We start from the raw sequence: 17,813 nt of genomic DNA, 5'->3' as shown, positions 1-17,813 counted from the left end.
TCTCCCAGACAAATCAATCCCACGTGCACGTCATAACCACTGCCACGCAGACGGGGCTCTGATGGACGGCGAGTATTCTGCGCCGTATAACTGGACCTCCACTGCCTTGTGGGCCAAGGTTCTTTTAACCAAAGGCTTAGGGTGAGGTAACCCTGACAGAAACCTCCAGAGGAGCTTAAGCCCTGTCAGCTGCGGCATACATGACCCACCGGCGTGTGGAGTATTCTCTGGTGCCCAGCAAACTAAGTCCCAGTCATGGATCAAATGGCATAGTTGGTGGAGAGAGCTCCCGTAAGCCGTGGTGAAGGCAACCTCTTTAGGAGAAGGAAACCCCTGATATAAAACCTGCGACTGCTGCTTCCAATGATGTTGACTTGCTCTTCTTTTTGGTTCAATGTGGCAGTTGTTTAGAGAGTGGGATAATCTCAGTGCAAAGTCTTTCCTCACTATAAAAAGCTCCAAGCACAGGCATTACTTGATATGCAATGGTACACATTTTGCAATCAGTGTGTATTTCGATAACAAAAAAAGGTTAATTACAAACGAGGACTGATGCGGATATGGGCATCAATGGCAATAAGGGCTCTGGAAATGGCCTGGTAGGTGTTCGGGGCGCAACAGCTTGGACCTGGTCATCAGTGAATGTGAAGGACTATAGAAAGTTCATAGAACTGACCGTCTGGCACGTGCTGCTAATTGCGCTCATGTTTGCTTCATTTAAGCCAGAGATATATTAAGTAATGACAATACTCGAGAACGAGTTGCTGCACTCATGTATGTATGTATGTATGCATGTATGTATGTATGTATGTATGTATGTATGTATGTATGTATGTATGTATGTATGTATGTATGTATGCCTAAAACTTTCGACAGGGACGGCGGATTTTCACGCGATTAGTATCGTTTTGAAGCTTGACCATTAGGACTGCCACTTTTTTTTTTGCTCAACACACACCTCCAAACACCCGGGCAACGCCAGGCATCCAGGATAGTCTGTATTATAAATCTCACCTGTTTGTTTAAATGTATGTATGTATGTATGTATGTATGTATGTATGAGACAGTCATTCGCTTCGCCGCTAGTACAGTAAAACTTAAGATGCGTCCATAATGGCACAAATCCTCAAGGTTGCAATCATCATGTATGTATGTATGTATGTATGTATGTATGTATGTATTTAGTTGCTCTACTTGCTCATGCATTTCGGGATTGCGATAAGGATGTCATGTTAAAGTTTCGAGCCACAGGTCTCATTTTTAATCTTAAACAGTTCAATGCCAGAACCAAGCTGCATCATTTCTTAGTCAAGGAGCTACTGTATGCAGATGATGTTTGTTTTGTTTTTTTTTGTTTTTTGTTTTGTTTTTTGTTTTGTTTTTTGTCGAACACGAAGGCTGATATGCAGCATATAATGGATAGCTCTGCTGACTCCTGAGATTGTAGGTTGTCAAAACAATTTCTTATGGGGAGCTGGAAAATGGCAAGCGCCCTCAACACAAGCCTAGAAAGAGGTCCAGAGACTCTACAAAGAACAATTTGAAAGTCCTACAAGTCGATATCGATACGTGGGAAGAACTGACTCTGCAAAGACCGAAGTACGTGAAAATTGTGATGTTCTAGAAAAAAGAAAGCAGTCCCAGAGCAATGTGAAGCAAGAGCTTCGCAAAGGTTTAATTGATGGTCTTAACCATGTCACACACAGCTGGAAATGCCACACTTGTGAACGAGTGCTTTTGTCAAAAGCTGGCTACGTCAACCACCTCAAGTCGCATAAACTCCTGTTCAGGTCAACTTTGCACCTATAAGCCCGATCTGTTTAATATGCAGCAAAGTTTACAAGTCTACTGCTGGTTTGAGAAGACATGTGATTGTTTATAGAAATACCCTTCAACTTGCAGAGATAGTCAACTCATTGAAAATTGCTCAATTTGTATGTCGCCTCTGCTTCAAGATGTGCAAATCTGCACCAAAGTCATCTAAAATGTTATGGACGACGAGATTGGGAGATGTGACAGATTTTTACAAGATCGGTATTGTTTTGAAGTTCAACCCTTCGGATGATAAATATCGACAAATTGGATAAAACATTAATTCCTTCGCCCTCAAGTTGGCACTTTTCTATAGGAAAGGGTCGCGTTTTTCGCAGATATTTTCGAAAGTCATCCCCTCTTTTTGATTGACTAGACTTGATTTAAACCTTCGTTACTCCCGGTTTGGTGATAGGCGCAATAGCAAAGACGTCACTTTTTTTACGTTCTTTTCCTCCCTCGCGGTACGAGTTCGAGCCTGCCTGCCTACTGCTTTTTTTGTTTTGTTTTTTGTTTTTTTGCTCAACACACACCTCCAAACACCCGGGCAACTTATAGACACTCAATAAATACGCAACATTAAATTAAAAAGCCATACACCAAATTATAAGCAGTAAAAATACAACTTATAAACACTCAACATCAAATAATCAAACCTACATTTAAAATTATAAATACGCAACATTAAATTAAAAAGCCCAACATCAAATTATAAACAGTAAAAATACAAATTATAACATAACTTATTAAACTTCAATTAAACAACAAATATCGATGCCTCCGTTTAATCTCGAAAGACAAAGGATACCCCTGTGGGGCAGTTGCGCGTGTAATTGTGAGACAAGGGTCGCGCAATCCTAACCACACCTCTCTTGAATCGGCACTGTTTGAATCCAGTGACAAAGAGAATCCAGGACGACTGGAAACAATGGCGAGATAAGCAGAAAGAACATACAGCACCTGGAAGTCCCAAATGGTCACCCATTTAGTAGTGACCAGGCTCAACGCTGCTTAACTTCGGTGATCCAGCGGGAACCGGTGTGTCAACGTGATTATATCGTATATAAACAGCAGATATCGACGTCAATTAAAAGTGCTCAACTTTAAAATTGAATTGAGTAATTTGAAATTAAAATAGAAATCATCAAATTAAAACACTTAATATACGTTAATTATTTTTTTAAAAATAAACAAAAAAGCTTTGTCCATAGAAACAAAAAATGAACATCAACCGTTTTGATAAGATCGCAGAAAATAATTTTAAAATTAAAAATAAATGAGAATTCATTATAAATACAGAAAAAAATAAATAAATAAGATAAAATATTAAAAATGGAATAAATAAAATTGAGTATCAACACACAGGCCATATATTTTTCAGTTTTAAGTAATATAATAGATATGTGTTAATCATTTTACTTTTTTATTTTCTTAATCGATTAATTAAGTCAGTTTTGCTGCCGGTAGTCTGTAACATATACATAAATATATAACTAAATAAATATTTCACTCTTATGTTGAATTTTATTTATAATCGAGCACTTTTGCTGGGGGTCCTTTCCCAAAAATCACACACACACACACATATATATATATCATATGTATATATATATATATATATATATATATATATATATATATATATATAGTCATAACGTAATGTTTCGCTGTATCACAGCTTATCAAGGCTGCTAGAGAGGTAACTACCTTTAGCCAAGATAGAAACCCGATCTCTCAAACGACAATCAGGGCTTCTCACTGTTACGCTATACGGCTGCTGCTGTGTGGGTTGTGAATTAACGATGTTTTGACATCGTCCAAATGCCTAAGCTCGATTTGTTTACACAAAGAGCATCGCTATATTATCCCCCTATTTCTCATATTCCGCACTTCTTATATCCCCAAATTCCCATTAAATCCCCAATTAGCTCAAAGTCATCTACATTAGTTTTACCCCTCCCTCCCCTAGATATCCCGCAAATCACTCCCCTATATACAAGATACTTTAATATCTACCAAATTATCCCTTTAGCTAAATGTTTTTAATATCCCCTTAGCCCCTCTGCTGATGAGAAGCATTAGGTTTCAAAATACTTTGGTACAAATAGCTCATACCCTCAATTATAGCTTTTCCTTACTCATCGACGAATAAATCTATGCATACCAATATATGGCTTTGTTTGTGCATAATGCTGCTGCTGTTGCTATTATTATTATTATTATTATTATTATTATTGTTGTTGTTATTATTATTATTATTGTTGTTAATATTATTTTTATTATTATTATTATTATTATTATTATTATTATCATTATTATTATTTAAGTCATTATTTATGTATATGCATATTACGTTTGCTCATTGTTAAGAACATGCACAAAAAATCATTTCTTGTCTATTTTCCTGCTAAATTCAATATCATCAATGTTTTCGATGTGTTAATATACTGCTTTTTCCTACCGTAAAATAATTTTCCATAAAATGTGTTCCAATCTGGAAAGAAGTTTACTTACCTGAGCGCCCCGCTGAACAGACTGGCGACCAAGAGGCCAGGGAGGCCGGGATAATTGAGTACTTCCATCACAAAGTACACGACAATCTGTAACGATTTATTTCGGAAGTAAATTGCATATCTGACTATTAGTTGAATTTTACTAGATTTATTAAACATAGGTATATACACATCTTAAAATGACCACTCCATAGGAACGTTGTTTTAGGGCGTCGATAATGTAAACACGATATTACTCCTGCATTTTCATTGGGGGGTTTTTTGTTGTTTTTTTTTAGTACAAATTTATTTTTGTTTTTTTTTCGGGGGGGGGGGATAGTACAAAAGTTATGATGATACTGTTAACTTATTAAATTACATCGTGTTACATATACGAGGAGTGGATTAAATCTTAGGTGTGACCAACCTACTAATCCCACGATGAGGGTCACTAAATTCAAACAATATTCATAACTACGGGGGTACCCGGCATTGCCCGAGTGTTTGTTTCTGGGACGGGGGGGGGAGTTTTAAAAAATGTTATGGTAGGTAAGTAGGAAGGATCAAACCCGGAGTCATGAGTAAAAGTAGGAAAATAAAGTGTGAAAAAAAAAAAAAAAAAAACATCTGCAACGTTAACAGTTCGGCCACCAAGAAAAGTCCATTCCAGTTGTTTAGGAAAAAAAAAAAAAAACGACTACGGTAGGTCGGCGCGAACGTGAAAATATAATGTGAATTGTCCAGCACGCTAACCATTACGCCACAGAGCACTGCAGCTTAGTTTAGTGATTTTAAATAACTTCACATGAAAGAACTACGAAGCCAAACCGGTGTTCTCTTCTCAACTGTTCCTTGTGAACGATTCCCAAACGGTGTTAAGTGGTGGCAGGGGGAGGAGGAATTTATTAGAGAGAAAATATTTTACCACTTCCATTGATCTTAACCGATTTTGGCCGTGACTTCTCAGCAGAAAAAGTATAGAAATCTAAGATTATCGAGGAATTTGAGAAATAATAAGCCTATAACACACCTCAGATATTGTTCTGCCGTTTGTGCATATTATATTTGCATGAAATATCTTGATTTTTAATCCTATTAATGTCAAAATCAGACGGGAAAAAATGAGTTCATTTTATTTATATAGATAGAAGAAGAAGAAGAAGAATATAGAAGAAGATAGATAGATAGAAGATAGATAGATAGAAAAGATAGAGAAGAGAAGATTACCCCGGTCTAAAAGGAATTATTAATCAAGGAAATATTAGAGACAAAGAAAAAAAAATAGTGTCCGTATTTTAGATGCTCATTCCAAACAGATTTATATTTTCTTTTTATGAAAATGTAGGTCATTTTTTTAACGGCTCTGAAGAAAAACAATATTTCATATTGTACGAACGTTCATTAATTTTATGAGATGGGTTCTTAATTCTTAGCTTAATGACAACTTCAGTTACAGTAATGAAATTAAAACACGCGTAATAGTAATGTCACATATATGAATGGCGTATGCTCGTCTTGGTTGTATAAACGGACAGTTATTTCGTTTTAAAATGGGTACGAGGAACTTATTGTTTATAATACAGATTTGGTTTATTTACAATTTCCACTTCCAAAGTACAGTGACAACTCTCATCATAACGCAGTGAAGGTTAGGGAGCAGGGTGGGTCGCAGAACTCTGTGTCAACCTGTATTTTCGCTTGTGTCTCTTCTCTGCTTTCTCTCTGCTCTTTTTATTTATATCACTTTGACCTGTTGACCTTTTCTCGCCAGCTTGTTTATTGTTTTGCAACTCTCTGGGTCAAAGTTCCTGTTGATTGACCTGTTAACCTTATTTCCGCTAGCATTTGTTTATTGCACTTTTTTGCTGGTTTTGGTCTGACCCATTTAATATCAGTTAGCTTTTCTGGCCGATTGACGTTATTTTTTAATTATTTTTTTATTATATTTTCACCCCAAACAAGACACATTGCCACTTTGTTGTATGGGGCTACTATCAGGGACATATGAATCAGGGGTACTGTGTAGGGAGTTGGGCAGCAAGATGTCGGTTCACGTTGCACTTGAACTTCTGCAAGTCAGTACAGTTGGGGAAGCAGGTACCCGGAAGTGAATTCCAAAGTCTAGCTGTCCTGGGGAAGAAACTACTGGAGTAGAAGGCTCTCTTATATCTAGGGACCTCTACTTTGAAAGGGTGGGATTTAGCTGCTTGTCGGGTTTGTCGGAGGTATTTACGTCGAGGGGGTACAAGTGCTTGCAGTTCGTAAGAGCATTCAGCGTTAAAGTACTTGTAGAACAGGCAGAGGGATGCAACATTTCGTCGATGGGACAGAGGCTGAGGCTTGGATGACAGTTCAGGACCTATCAGATTGGCGACTCTCTTTTGAACCTTGCTTAGAAGCAAGAGACTAGTGGCAGATGCACCAGCCCAAATATGGCAACAATACTCCATATATGGGCGAATGGTGGCCGATAGAGGTATAGGATACTTTCGGGCGTTAGTAGCTTTCTAGCATGGTAGAGAGAACCTACCTTCTTCGCAGCAGTCCTGGCGATACTCTCAATGTTCCAACTCATGTTTCCTGAGAGCGTTAGGCCGAGGAGTTTAAAAGATATACTTTCAGATAAAGAGTCATTGACCATTGTTATTGGTGGTAGAAAATGTTTCTTGTAATTATTGAAGGAAACGAGTTTAGTCTTGGCAGCATTGAATGTGACAATCCAATTATGTCCCCATTCCACTACAGATCGGAGATCATCCTCTAGTGTTTCTGTCATTTCTTTAGATATGTGTTCATTTGTTTTCCTGTCATGTCTGTTATAGAGCGTGGTGTCGTCAACATATATACCCATCTCACAGGCAATTTTGACAGGGAGGTCATTTATGAATGTTAGACCCCTGAAGCACTCCCGCTTTTTTTAGATGTACGACCATCGAAGACAACCTGGACTTTTCTCTTATCTAAGAAGGATTTAATTATGTCATGTATTCTTCCAGTGATACCATATGATCTGGTTTTCCTGAGAAGACCTTCATGCCATACTCTGTCAAAAGCCTTAGATATATCTAGAGCTACCGCTCTACCCTCCCCCGCTTTGTCCAGTGAATGGTACATACGCTCAGAGATTACAGTTAGGATGTCTGCTGTGGAACGGGCTTGCCTAAATCCATATTGTTGGCCAGTCAGAATTTTAGCATCTGTAAGGTGATGGATTAGAACTTGGTTAATTATGGTCTCAAATATTTTGGCGAAAAGTGGGAGGAGATTAATGGGACGATAATTTACTGGATGAGTTCTTTCGCCAGAATTCTTGAAAACTGGTACTACAAAAGCAGTTTTCCAGCAGGTAGGAAAGCAAGTTTCATTAAGGCATTTGTTATAAAGTTTGGAGAGAACTGGAGCTCCTTCGGCGGAGCATTTTTTAATAGCACAGCCGGGATGAGATCAGGTCCACATGCTTTTGAAGAAAGAGTTTGGAAGCCGGGCGATAGATAGTGCCTATCTACTCAGCAGTTTAGGTTTGCAGACCGGTAATTTGTTTGAGTCACCATCTCTAGGAAGGTTGTCATCCAAGATTGGATAGGCCTTCCTCCCCTTAGGTTTAGTTTAAGAGTTTTCCTTCTCCTAGACGGATGACCTGGGAAGATCTACGGGTCCATCAGCACCTAGAGGGTTTTCCCCGTGCCTGGGTCATAATCCAGGTATTTCTGCGCCCTCGCGTCGGGATTTCCCATTGTTTTCTTTTGTTTGACTGGATACAGCTTCGTAACATAACATTATAGGTCACCTTTCCTGGGATTGACTTATTGTTTCTTTTATCGCCCGGACCCTCTCCCTAAGAGTAATAATAGAGTATCTATACATTGTACGACGGAGAGGCTGGGGATTTATCACATCTTGCTGTTATCTTAACTGAGAAAACTGAGTGAGACAGGACGAAGAATGAGAACAGTTCTGAGCAATTTGGAAGAAAAAAGGTCTAGGAGAATTTGCATATTGACTATCAGTGTCGGGCAAGTAGTGTTAGGTTATAAGCAATGGAGAAATCTTGACAGAACCTCTAACCCTAACCCTAACCTCCGCTTATCATCCGTGTTGTTTGAGTAAACTAGACATTAAACATTGTGAACATTGAAGTCTCCACATCTTTGCCGATGGATGGGCAGACAGGGTGTAGTCAGCTTTCTCACAGATACTTTCAGTGGTAGTAACTACGCTGTTGTGAGGGTGAGAGACGGTAAATATGAACGCGGTGCTGTGAGCAAATGTTACTCAGAAGCATATATATATATATATATATATATATATATATATATATATATATATATATATTGTGCATTAAGATTGAATGTTTTCATTCAGACGAGTATTGTTGAATAGCACGGAGTGTTCTTGCTTAATGAGCTTTTTTGTAATTTTTCAATTTTTCAAATTGTCATTCTTATTTCTTGGTTGAATCTGTGTAAGAAAGTTCTATAGTCGTCTTCGTCCATCTGTTTTTTTTTCTTTTGGTTGTTTTTGCAAGTACTTTCGATTGAGTTTTAAATGAACAATAATCAAAACTGCCTGAAGACGACTGTTGAAACTCAGTTTAAAGTACTTGCAAAAACAACCAAAAGAAAAAAAAACAGATGGGCGAAGACGACTATGGAACTTTCTTGCATATATTCAACCAAGGAATAAGAACAACAATTCCAAAAATTGAAAAATTACAAAAAAAGCTCATTAACCAAGAACACTCCGCGTAATACAACAATAGTTGTCTGAATGAAAACACACATACGCACACACACACACACACACACACATATACACACGTACACACACACACACACACACACACACACATATATATATATATATATATATATATATATATATATATATATATATATATATATATATATATATATAGTAGTAAGTTATAAATATATATGGCGATTAAGCTACACAGAATATTCCGCGTTTCATCCACGCTAGGATTCCTCAGGCTAATATCAGGAATCCTAGCGTGGATGAAACGCGAAATATTCTGTGTAGCTTAATCGCCATATATATTTTATAACTTACTACCTAGCTCTACATACGTATTGAGCACTGTTGAAGTAAATACTTAAGGTTTACGCATAAATTTATACTTTCCTATATTAATTTATGTGACTAAACGAAGTAGTTATATATATATATATATATATATATATATATATATATATATATATATACAGAGAGAGAGGGGGGACTAAGAGACAAACAGACAGTTTATATAAAAGAATATCTATTTCTCGAAATATATTAAGTTTTACCGAAACTTCTAATTGAGCTGACACGCAAGACAGAAACGTTTAAGATATGGAAGCATGTAAAACATTAGCTTACCTGGTTCGGATTGGATACTTTCCCTGACGTGAAAGGGTCGCAGTCTTTTATCGAATAATAAGCAAATATAGCGATCCCACAAGTGCAAGCTATAATCGTGATGACAAACACGCCAACTGTATTTATATATAATGATCTGAAATAGTTCGGAAAACGGTAATTATACATTGTTTTGACATCAACAACCCTGTTCATTTGTTTAAATATATATTTACTTTTTTGTTGTTTTTACGTTGTAAACGTGTGTGGGTGTGAAAAAGAAAAGAAGAAATAAAAAGAAAATGAGGATATAATATCACTTTGACATCAATAAAAGCCAATGCAGCGGAAGTGCATTCAAATGCAAAAGGAGTAGATTGTCTCCCTTTAAAATCCGACTCTTTATCACCATAGTAGAGGCGAACCGTGGTAGTGTTATAAATCTGGTTCCTTCCAGGGTCACTCCGATATACTTGGAGTGATTGTTTCTATTTACTTGCCTTCCCACGAAGGCAGAGTTAGACACAAGGTCGGTTTTTAATTTGGAGAAAAATCTAGCTCCCCTGAAAGGGACACTCTGGATAGGAACAAAAATAAAAATTGACTCAGTCTTGAAGAATTCATGCGATCGATATGATGATGATTACCTTCACTTAAAGATGTTGGCAACCTTCCCGTAACTCCCCCCCCTCGTAATCCCCGATGTCTCTCTAGAAATAATTCTGACTAGAAAAATGCTGGGAGGTTACAATGGTGATTAACGACCTGGGTGTTCCAAGTTCGAATCCAGTTCGTCCCACAATAATCAGTTTTGCTTAGGATGTTGGCAACCTTCTTGTGGTCCCTCCCATAAATACTCGATATCTTTCTAGAAAATATCTGATAAGAAAAATATCGGGGAAACCAATGCCAAAAATAAAATCTTGGGACTCATACGATCATGATGATGATGATGATGATGATGATGATGGTGGTGGTGGTGGTGGTGGTGGTGATGATGATGATGGCTGAGAGAAAACAACGGAGCTGAGTTTTTTTGTTGTTTTTTTGCAGTGAATTGTGGTGTTGGCGTTTTCTTTTCAGAATTCCATATATTCTTGTAATAATTGCTGTTAATGATACTTACTGCTTCGCTTTCTTCATTGAGTTCAGTAAACTGTATCGTTGTACGCTGGCTTGAATAATTCCGTATCGTGCAAACCATTGAAATGTGCCTCCAAACAGAAGAGACCAAACTGTGTTTCGCACTCGAGGATCAGGACTCATCCTAATAAAAATTACAAACATTGAACTCATTATAAAGAAGTTGATATTTAACATTTAATTTTTTTTTTTTTTTTTTTTTGAGATTTCAAAAGTTGGGCCTGAACTTGGCTTGGTGCAAAAGGGTTTGCCGATTTAAAATTTTATTTATAACAATAATCTACAAACTGATTTCGTCTGTCAACGATCTTATAAATATCTCGCTTGTAAAATTCTATAGGATTTCATGTAAAATTTGAATCAACCTCCTGTTCGTTGATATTAACCTAAGGTTATCTAAATTGTTTTCTAATCCTCGAAACAACTGATAATCCGAAAGAGCTAGGTCTATAGAATATACACGATGGCGCAAAATTTCTCAACTAAATTTTTCTAGAAGATTTTCGTCAGTACTGCTATTTGTGGATGAGCATTATCATGACGGAAGATGAATCCTTTTCTGTTGAGCAAAGAATGTCGTTTTCGGTTCAACGTGGGTGAAGAATATTGGAATAAAATATGATCAATACTCTGAAAATCTGAAAGCAAAAGTTCTAAACTAATCATGATATGTTTAGGTAAGAACAATATTCATAAAATAAATTATAATTGTTTAAAATTACTCTTTTACAAAACGGCAAAAATTTTCCACCGACCTGACATTAAATGTCAAGAGTAAAACAAAAATAAACTTTTGAATTTCAAATTATTTCCAATTAAAAAACTATTAAACAAAGATAAAATCATAAAACTATTAAACAAAGATAAAATCATAAAACTATGAAATGAAAATAAAATTATAAAACTATTAAACAAAGATAAAATCATAAAACTATGAAATGAAAATAAAATTATAAAACTATTAAACAAAGATAAAATCATAAAACTATGAAATGAAAATAAAATTATAAAACTATGAAATAAAAATAAAATTATAAAACTATTAAACAAAGATAAAATCATAAAACTATGAAATGAAAGTAAAATTATAAAACTATTAAACAAAGATAAAATCATAAAACTATGAAATGAAAATAAAATTATAAAACTATTAAACAAAGATAAAATCATAAAACTATGAAATGAAAATAAAATTATAAAACTATTAAACAAAGATAAAATCATAAAACTATGAAATGAAAATAAAATTATAAAACTATTAAACAAAGATAAAATCATAAAACTATGAAATGAAAATAAAATTATAAAACTATGAAATAAAAATAAAATTATAAAACTATGAAATGAAAATAAAATTATAAAACTATTAAACAAAGATAAAATCATAAAACTATGAAATGAAAATAAAATCATAAAACTATTAAACAAAGATAAAATCATAAAACTATGAAATGAAAATAAAATTATAAAACTATGAAATAAAAATAAAATTATAAAACTATGAAATGAAAATAAAATTATAAAACTATTAAACAAAGATAAAATCATAAAACTATGAAATGAAAATAAAATCATAAAACTATTAAACAAAGATAAAATCATAAAACTATGAAATGAAAATAAAATCATAAAACTATGAAATGAAAATAAATTTATAAAACTATTAAACAAAGATAAAATCATAAAACTATGAAATAAAGATAAAATTATAAAACTATTAAACAAAGATAAAATCATAAAACTATGAAATGAAAATAAAATCATAAAACTATTAAACAAAGATAAAATCATAAAACTATGAAATGAAAATAAAATCATAAAACTATGAAATGAAAATAAATTTATAAAACTATTAAACAAAGATAAAATCATAAAACTATGAAATAAAGATAAAATTATAAAACTATTAAACAAAGATAAAATCATAAAACTATGAAATGAAAATAAATTTATAAAACTATGAAATAAAGATAAAATTATAAAACTATGAAATAAATATAAACTTATAAAACTATGAAATAAAATAAAATCATAAAACTATGAAATAAAGGCAAAATTAAAAAACTATGAAATAAAGATTAAATCATAAAACTATGAAATAAAAATGAAATTATAAAACTATGAAATAAAAATAAAATTATAAAACTATGAAATAAAAATAAAATTATAAAACTATGAAAACACAATTATAAAACTATGAAATAAAAATAAAGTTAGAAAACTATAAAAAAAAAATTGAAATTAGAAAACAATGAAATAAAGATAAAATTATAAAACTCTGAAATAAAGATAAAATTATAATACTATGAAATAAAGATAAAATTATAAAACTATGACATTAAAATAAATTATAAAACTTTGAAATGAAAATTAAATTATAAAACTATGAAATAAAAATAAAATTATAAAACTATGGAATAAAAATAAAATTAGAAAACTATGAAATAAAATAAAATTAGAAAACTATGAAATAAAAATAAAATTATAAAATTTAGTAAATATAGATAAATTAGAAAATTATGAAAAAAACTGTAATTATAAAAATATGAAAAAAAATAAAATTAGGAAACTATAATATAAAAATAAAATTATAAAACTGTGAAAAAAATAAAATTATGAAATAAAAATAAAATTATAAAACCATGAAGTAAAATAAAATTGGAATACTTTGAAATAAAAAATAAAATTATAAAATTAGGAAAAAATAAAATTATAAAACTATGAAACAAAGATAAAATTATAAAACTATCAAATAAAAATAAAATTATAAATTATGAAAAAAAATAATAATAAACACTATGAAATAAAGATAAAATTATAAAACTATGAAAAAAAATTAGAAAACTATGAAATAAAAATACAATCATAAAACTATGAAAAAAATATAAAATTATAAAACTATGAAATAAAACCAAAATTGGAAAACTATGAAATAAAGATAAAATTTACAACTATGAAATATAGATATAATTATAAAACTATGAAATAAATATAAAACTATAAATTTATGAAAAAAATATACTTATAAAACTATGAAATAAAAATAAAATTATGAAATAAAAATAAAATTATAAAACTATGAAATAAAAATAAAATTATACAACTATGAAATAAAGGCAAAATTCTAAAACTATTAAATAAAAATAAAATTATAAAACTTTGAAATAAATATAAAATTATAAAACTATAGAGCATATATAATATTATAAAACTATGAAATAAAAATAGAATTATAAAACTATGAAATAAAGGAAAATTTATAAAACTATGAAATAAAAATAAAATTAAAAAAATATTAAATAAAAATAAAATTATAAAACTATGAAATAAAAATAAAATCATAAAACTATAAAATATAAATAAAATTATAAAACTAGGAAATAAAGATAAAATTACAAAACTATTAAATAAAAATAAAATTATTAAACTATTAAATAAAAATAAAATTATTATACTATTAAATAAAAATAAAATTATAAAACTTTGAAATAAATATAAAATTATAAAAATATTAAATAAAGATAAAATTATAAAACTATGAAATAAAAATAAAATTATAAAACTATGAAATAAAATGAAATTATAAAACTATGAAATAAAGGTAAAATTATAAAACTACGAAATAAAAATAAAATTATAAAACTTTGAAATAAATATAAAATTATAAAAATATTAAATAAAGATAATATTATAAAATTATAAAACATATATAAAATTATAAAACTATGAAAGAAAACTAAACGATGAAATAAAGGCAAATTTATAAAACTATGAAATAAAAATAAAATAAAATAAATATTAAATAAAAATAAAATTAAAAAACTATGAAATAAAAATAAAATCATAAAACTATGAAATAAAAATAAAATCATAAAACTATAAAATAAAAATAAAATCATAAAACTATAAAATAAAAATAAAATCATAAAATTATGAAATAAAATAAAATTATAAAACTATGAAATAAAGATATAATTATAAGAATATTAAACAAAGATCGGGTTTTGTTTGTATTATTTTGGTTACTCGGACAATTATTTTCATCTTTTGTGTTATTGGCACAACGTTTCGGCCGTTGTAACTTACGATATTCTTCGAGTGTTAAATTAATGTTTCTTTTTCTCTACTAAGCAAAAGAGGGGTTAACTCTTCATTGCAATAATACGGTCTGCGGGTTTGAGGCTGTGTCCGTAAATCATAAAGGAAGTTCAACCTTCAGGGGTCGCTAGGAAATTTTTTAAGGCTTTCCAATGATTCACTTTCACGGAATATCTATGCTAATTGGCAATATTAGTGAAAAAAGATATTCGACGAAATCGAGTCGTAGGAAAGCGTTAAAAAATTTCCTAGTGATCCCTGAAGATTGTAGTCTATTTGTGATTTACGGACACACCCTTAAACCCACGGCCCGAATTCTCGCAATGCAAAGTTAACCCCTCTTTTCCTTAGGAAAAATGTCAACCCCTCTTTTCAAAAGGAAACATGCATTTAACACCTGAGGAAGATCGTAGGTTACAACAACCGGAACGTTGTGGCAAGAACACCTAAGATGAGAATAATTGTCCGAGTAAACAAAACAATACAAACATTTACATCTCATCTCAAAAATTCAGAATTGCAAAATCGGGTTAATTTATGTTATCTTTTTGTGGGTAAGTACGTGTAAAATATGTGGTCGGGAAGAAGTATATTTTTATATAATTTCCGTTTGAGCTTCAATCTATTATCCTCGCTTGATGGACTTTCCCAAAAGAACACTCGACCATCTACAGCCACTATCAACAATTTCTCCCATTCTCTATCTGTGCCTTAATTTAAACGCAAATTCCATAAAGAAAGCTTCTATGCTTGAGCTGCCCGTCCGTGGAACACTGTTCCATTGTCCTGCTTCCCGGCCGAGTACAATATCATAGACTTCAAGTCTAATGTAAACAAGTTCTTATTGAACCATGTCCTTAAATAATCAAATTCCACCCCAATTTACATCATTAACGATTACCACACTACCACCTTACATTCATTAACCCTTATCCTCGAGTGGCATTCGAGCCTTAATGCACGATGACTCCCTTGGTAAAATGAAATTCGATACAAACTCGTCAAATTGAATTCTATTCCAACGGTAATTCTCCTTCAGTACTCGAGTAATCCCTCCGACTTTCAGGAAACTCTGAAAGACAAAAAAAAAGTCAAATTCATATCGTTACAAAATTTATATTGAAACTAGAAGAATAGCCGACTAGCAGTTTTACTCCATTTTCAGATCCCTTTACAAAAATTAGAATTAATATTTGTTGATGCTAAACCTTATGTATAGAATCCTTTTTCGCCATTCACTTTAAAAGGCTCATTAACACTTATCCTCGAGTGACATTTTGACATTGATATGCGGTGAATCCTTCGTGCATATAAAAGGTCGTCCATGATGCATAAATTTTAAATAGTAAAGCCTCTTACTTTTTTTTTACTCAGAAAGTTGAAGAGCTACGAAGACGGGAGTTATGCCATTAAAACGAGCGAGCTTTTGTGCTCCAGAATTTATTTTTCTACATAGTCAGAACCATTCTCGATACACTTTTCCCGGCGATTAACGATGGCTGTGCAGGGGCATCAGGAGCGCTTTGTCATACGAAGGTCGTTGCAAAAGTAAAGACTCTTATTATTTTAACTCAAAAAGTTGAAGAGCTATGAAGACGGGAATGTTACCATTAAAACAAACGACCTACTGATGAGCGGAACCAATTGCATAAAATCTCTGACAGCAACCCATCCTGACAATCATCTTATCAATCATATGCACTGAATGCATTAGCCTATAACAACATGCACTTATAGAATTGTGTGAACATATTTAAAAATATCTTTTGATTAAACCTTACAGTCCAATCCTTGAACATTTCCTTCAATATGAATGCGATGCAGAGTCATATGAAGAGACTTTGATGCGTTTTAAAATTCAAGCATGACTGTCGAACAGATTTGCACAGCCTCTTTAATGTATGTGTCGACGAATTTAGAAATACTACCTTAAACTTTAAAATTACAGTTCTACAGAAAAAGTCCCTTAGAAAGATGGGTCAGTACAATTGTATTGTTTAAAGCTTAATATAACTTGGTCAGGGTCACCCCTGTTCAGTTACAAGTCCCGGGCTCGGCCAAGAATACCGAATCCTTGGTCACGAGTACCAATTATAACGTCTTGTGGTTATTATTTCGAAAAATGAAAAGTTTTTTTTTAATAAAAAAAATATTTGATAAAATTATGAATCTTATCAATACTTGTTTAAACTGTGTGCATTTATGACACGTAATTTTAAGTAAAAATTTAACAATCATGATACTGGCGTGTCGTGCATGTTATGTGTTCGAAGTAATTGTCTTTTATTCTCCAAGGTCACAGAAATTCCTGCAAGAAACTATTGAAAATGTATCAAATATTTTTATAACTAAAAGAAAAGTTTTTTTAAATATTAAAAAAAAATATTTTAAATGACATTTTTTCTGAAATAAAGTCATATAAACTATTTGCATATTCTTTAATAAGAAAATACTATTTCAAAACAAAACTTAAAGTACCGACAAGTATTTTATATCCGAGTGCTATTTTGTCCTAACGCCGTTTCCTGTTGATTTCGAATTGAAAATTATTCTATTATGATATATAATCTCCTTTACGAATGCCTGAACGAATTTTCAAATATTATTTAAAATTATAACGTGATAAATCTAAAAATATGTTTTGAATAATTATGTGGGAGATTAGACATAAAGATGCAATCCGAACGAATACCAAAACATAAATGGTTCCAATTGTTTACCCTCTTTCTTTCTCCTGTTCATTTCGAAAAAATCTCTTCGTCACTTCCTAACGCTACAACGTTTTAACACGAAGTGTTAAAATAAAGAATTTCAACCAATGAAAATCTTCCCAAACCCTAAATACTAACACCTATACGTGAATGTAGTCATGTTGCGTGGGGGGGTGTCTGCTTTTATTGTATCAATGTTCAT

At 32.0% G+C, this 17,813-nt stretch overlaps 1 protein-coding gene across 4 annotated transcripts in view; it reads right to left on the bottom strand.

The window, feature by feature from the left end:
- Positions 1 to 17,813, bottom strand: part of LOC145261253 (sodium-coupled monocarboxylate transporter 1-like) — a 179,360-nt gene that overhangs the window by 63,553 nt on the left and 97,994 nt on the right. For all 4 annotated transcript variants that reach the window (XM_080119647.1, XM_080119650.1, XM_080119649.1 and 1 more), the window contains 4 exons: positions 15,899 to 15,972; positions 10,786 to 10,926; positions 9,681 to 9,816; positions 4,327 to 4,412 (listed from right to left, as the gene is read on the bottom strand). In XM_080119647.1, coding sequence (XP_079975773.1) covers positions 4,327 to 4,412; positions 9,681 to 9,816; positions 10,786 to 10,926; positions 15,899 to 15,972 — 437 coding nt within the window. The remainder of the gene's footprint in view (positions 1 to 4,326; positions 4,413 to 9,680; positions 9,817 to 10,785; positions 10,927 to 15,898; positions 15,973 to 17,813) is intronic.

Source organism: Euprymna scolopes, chromosome 37, assembly GCF_053919585.1.
Source record: "Euprymna scolopes isolate OS-2025 chromosome 37, ASM5391958v1, whole genome shotgun sequence".
Classification (NCBI taxonomy): domain Eukaryota; kingdom Metazoa; phylum Mollusca; class Cephalopoda; order Sepiida; family Sepiolidae; genus Euprymna; species Euprymna scolopes.
This window is presented reverse-complemented; position numbering and strand designations above follow the sequence as displayed.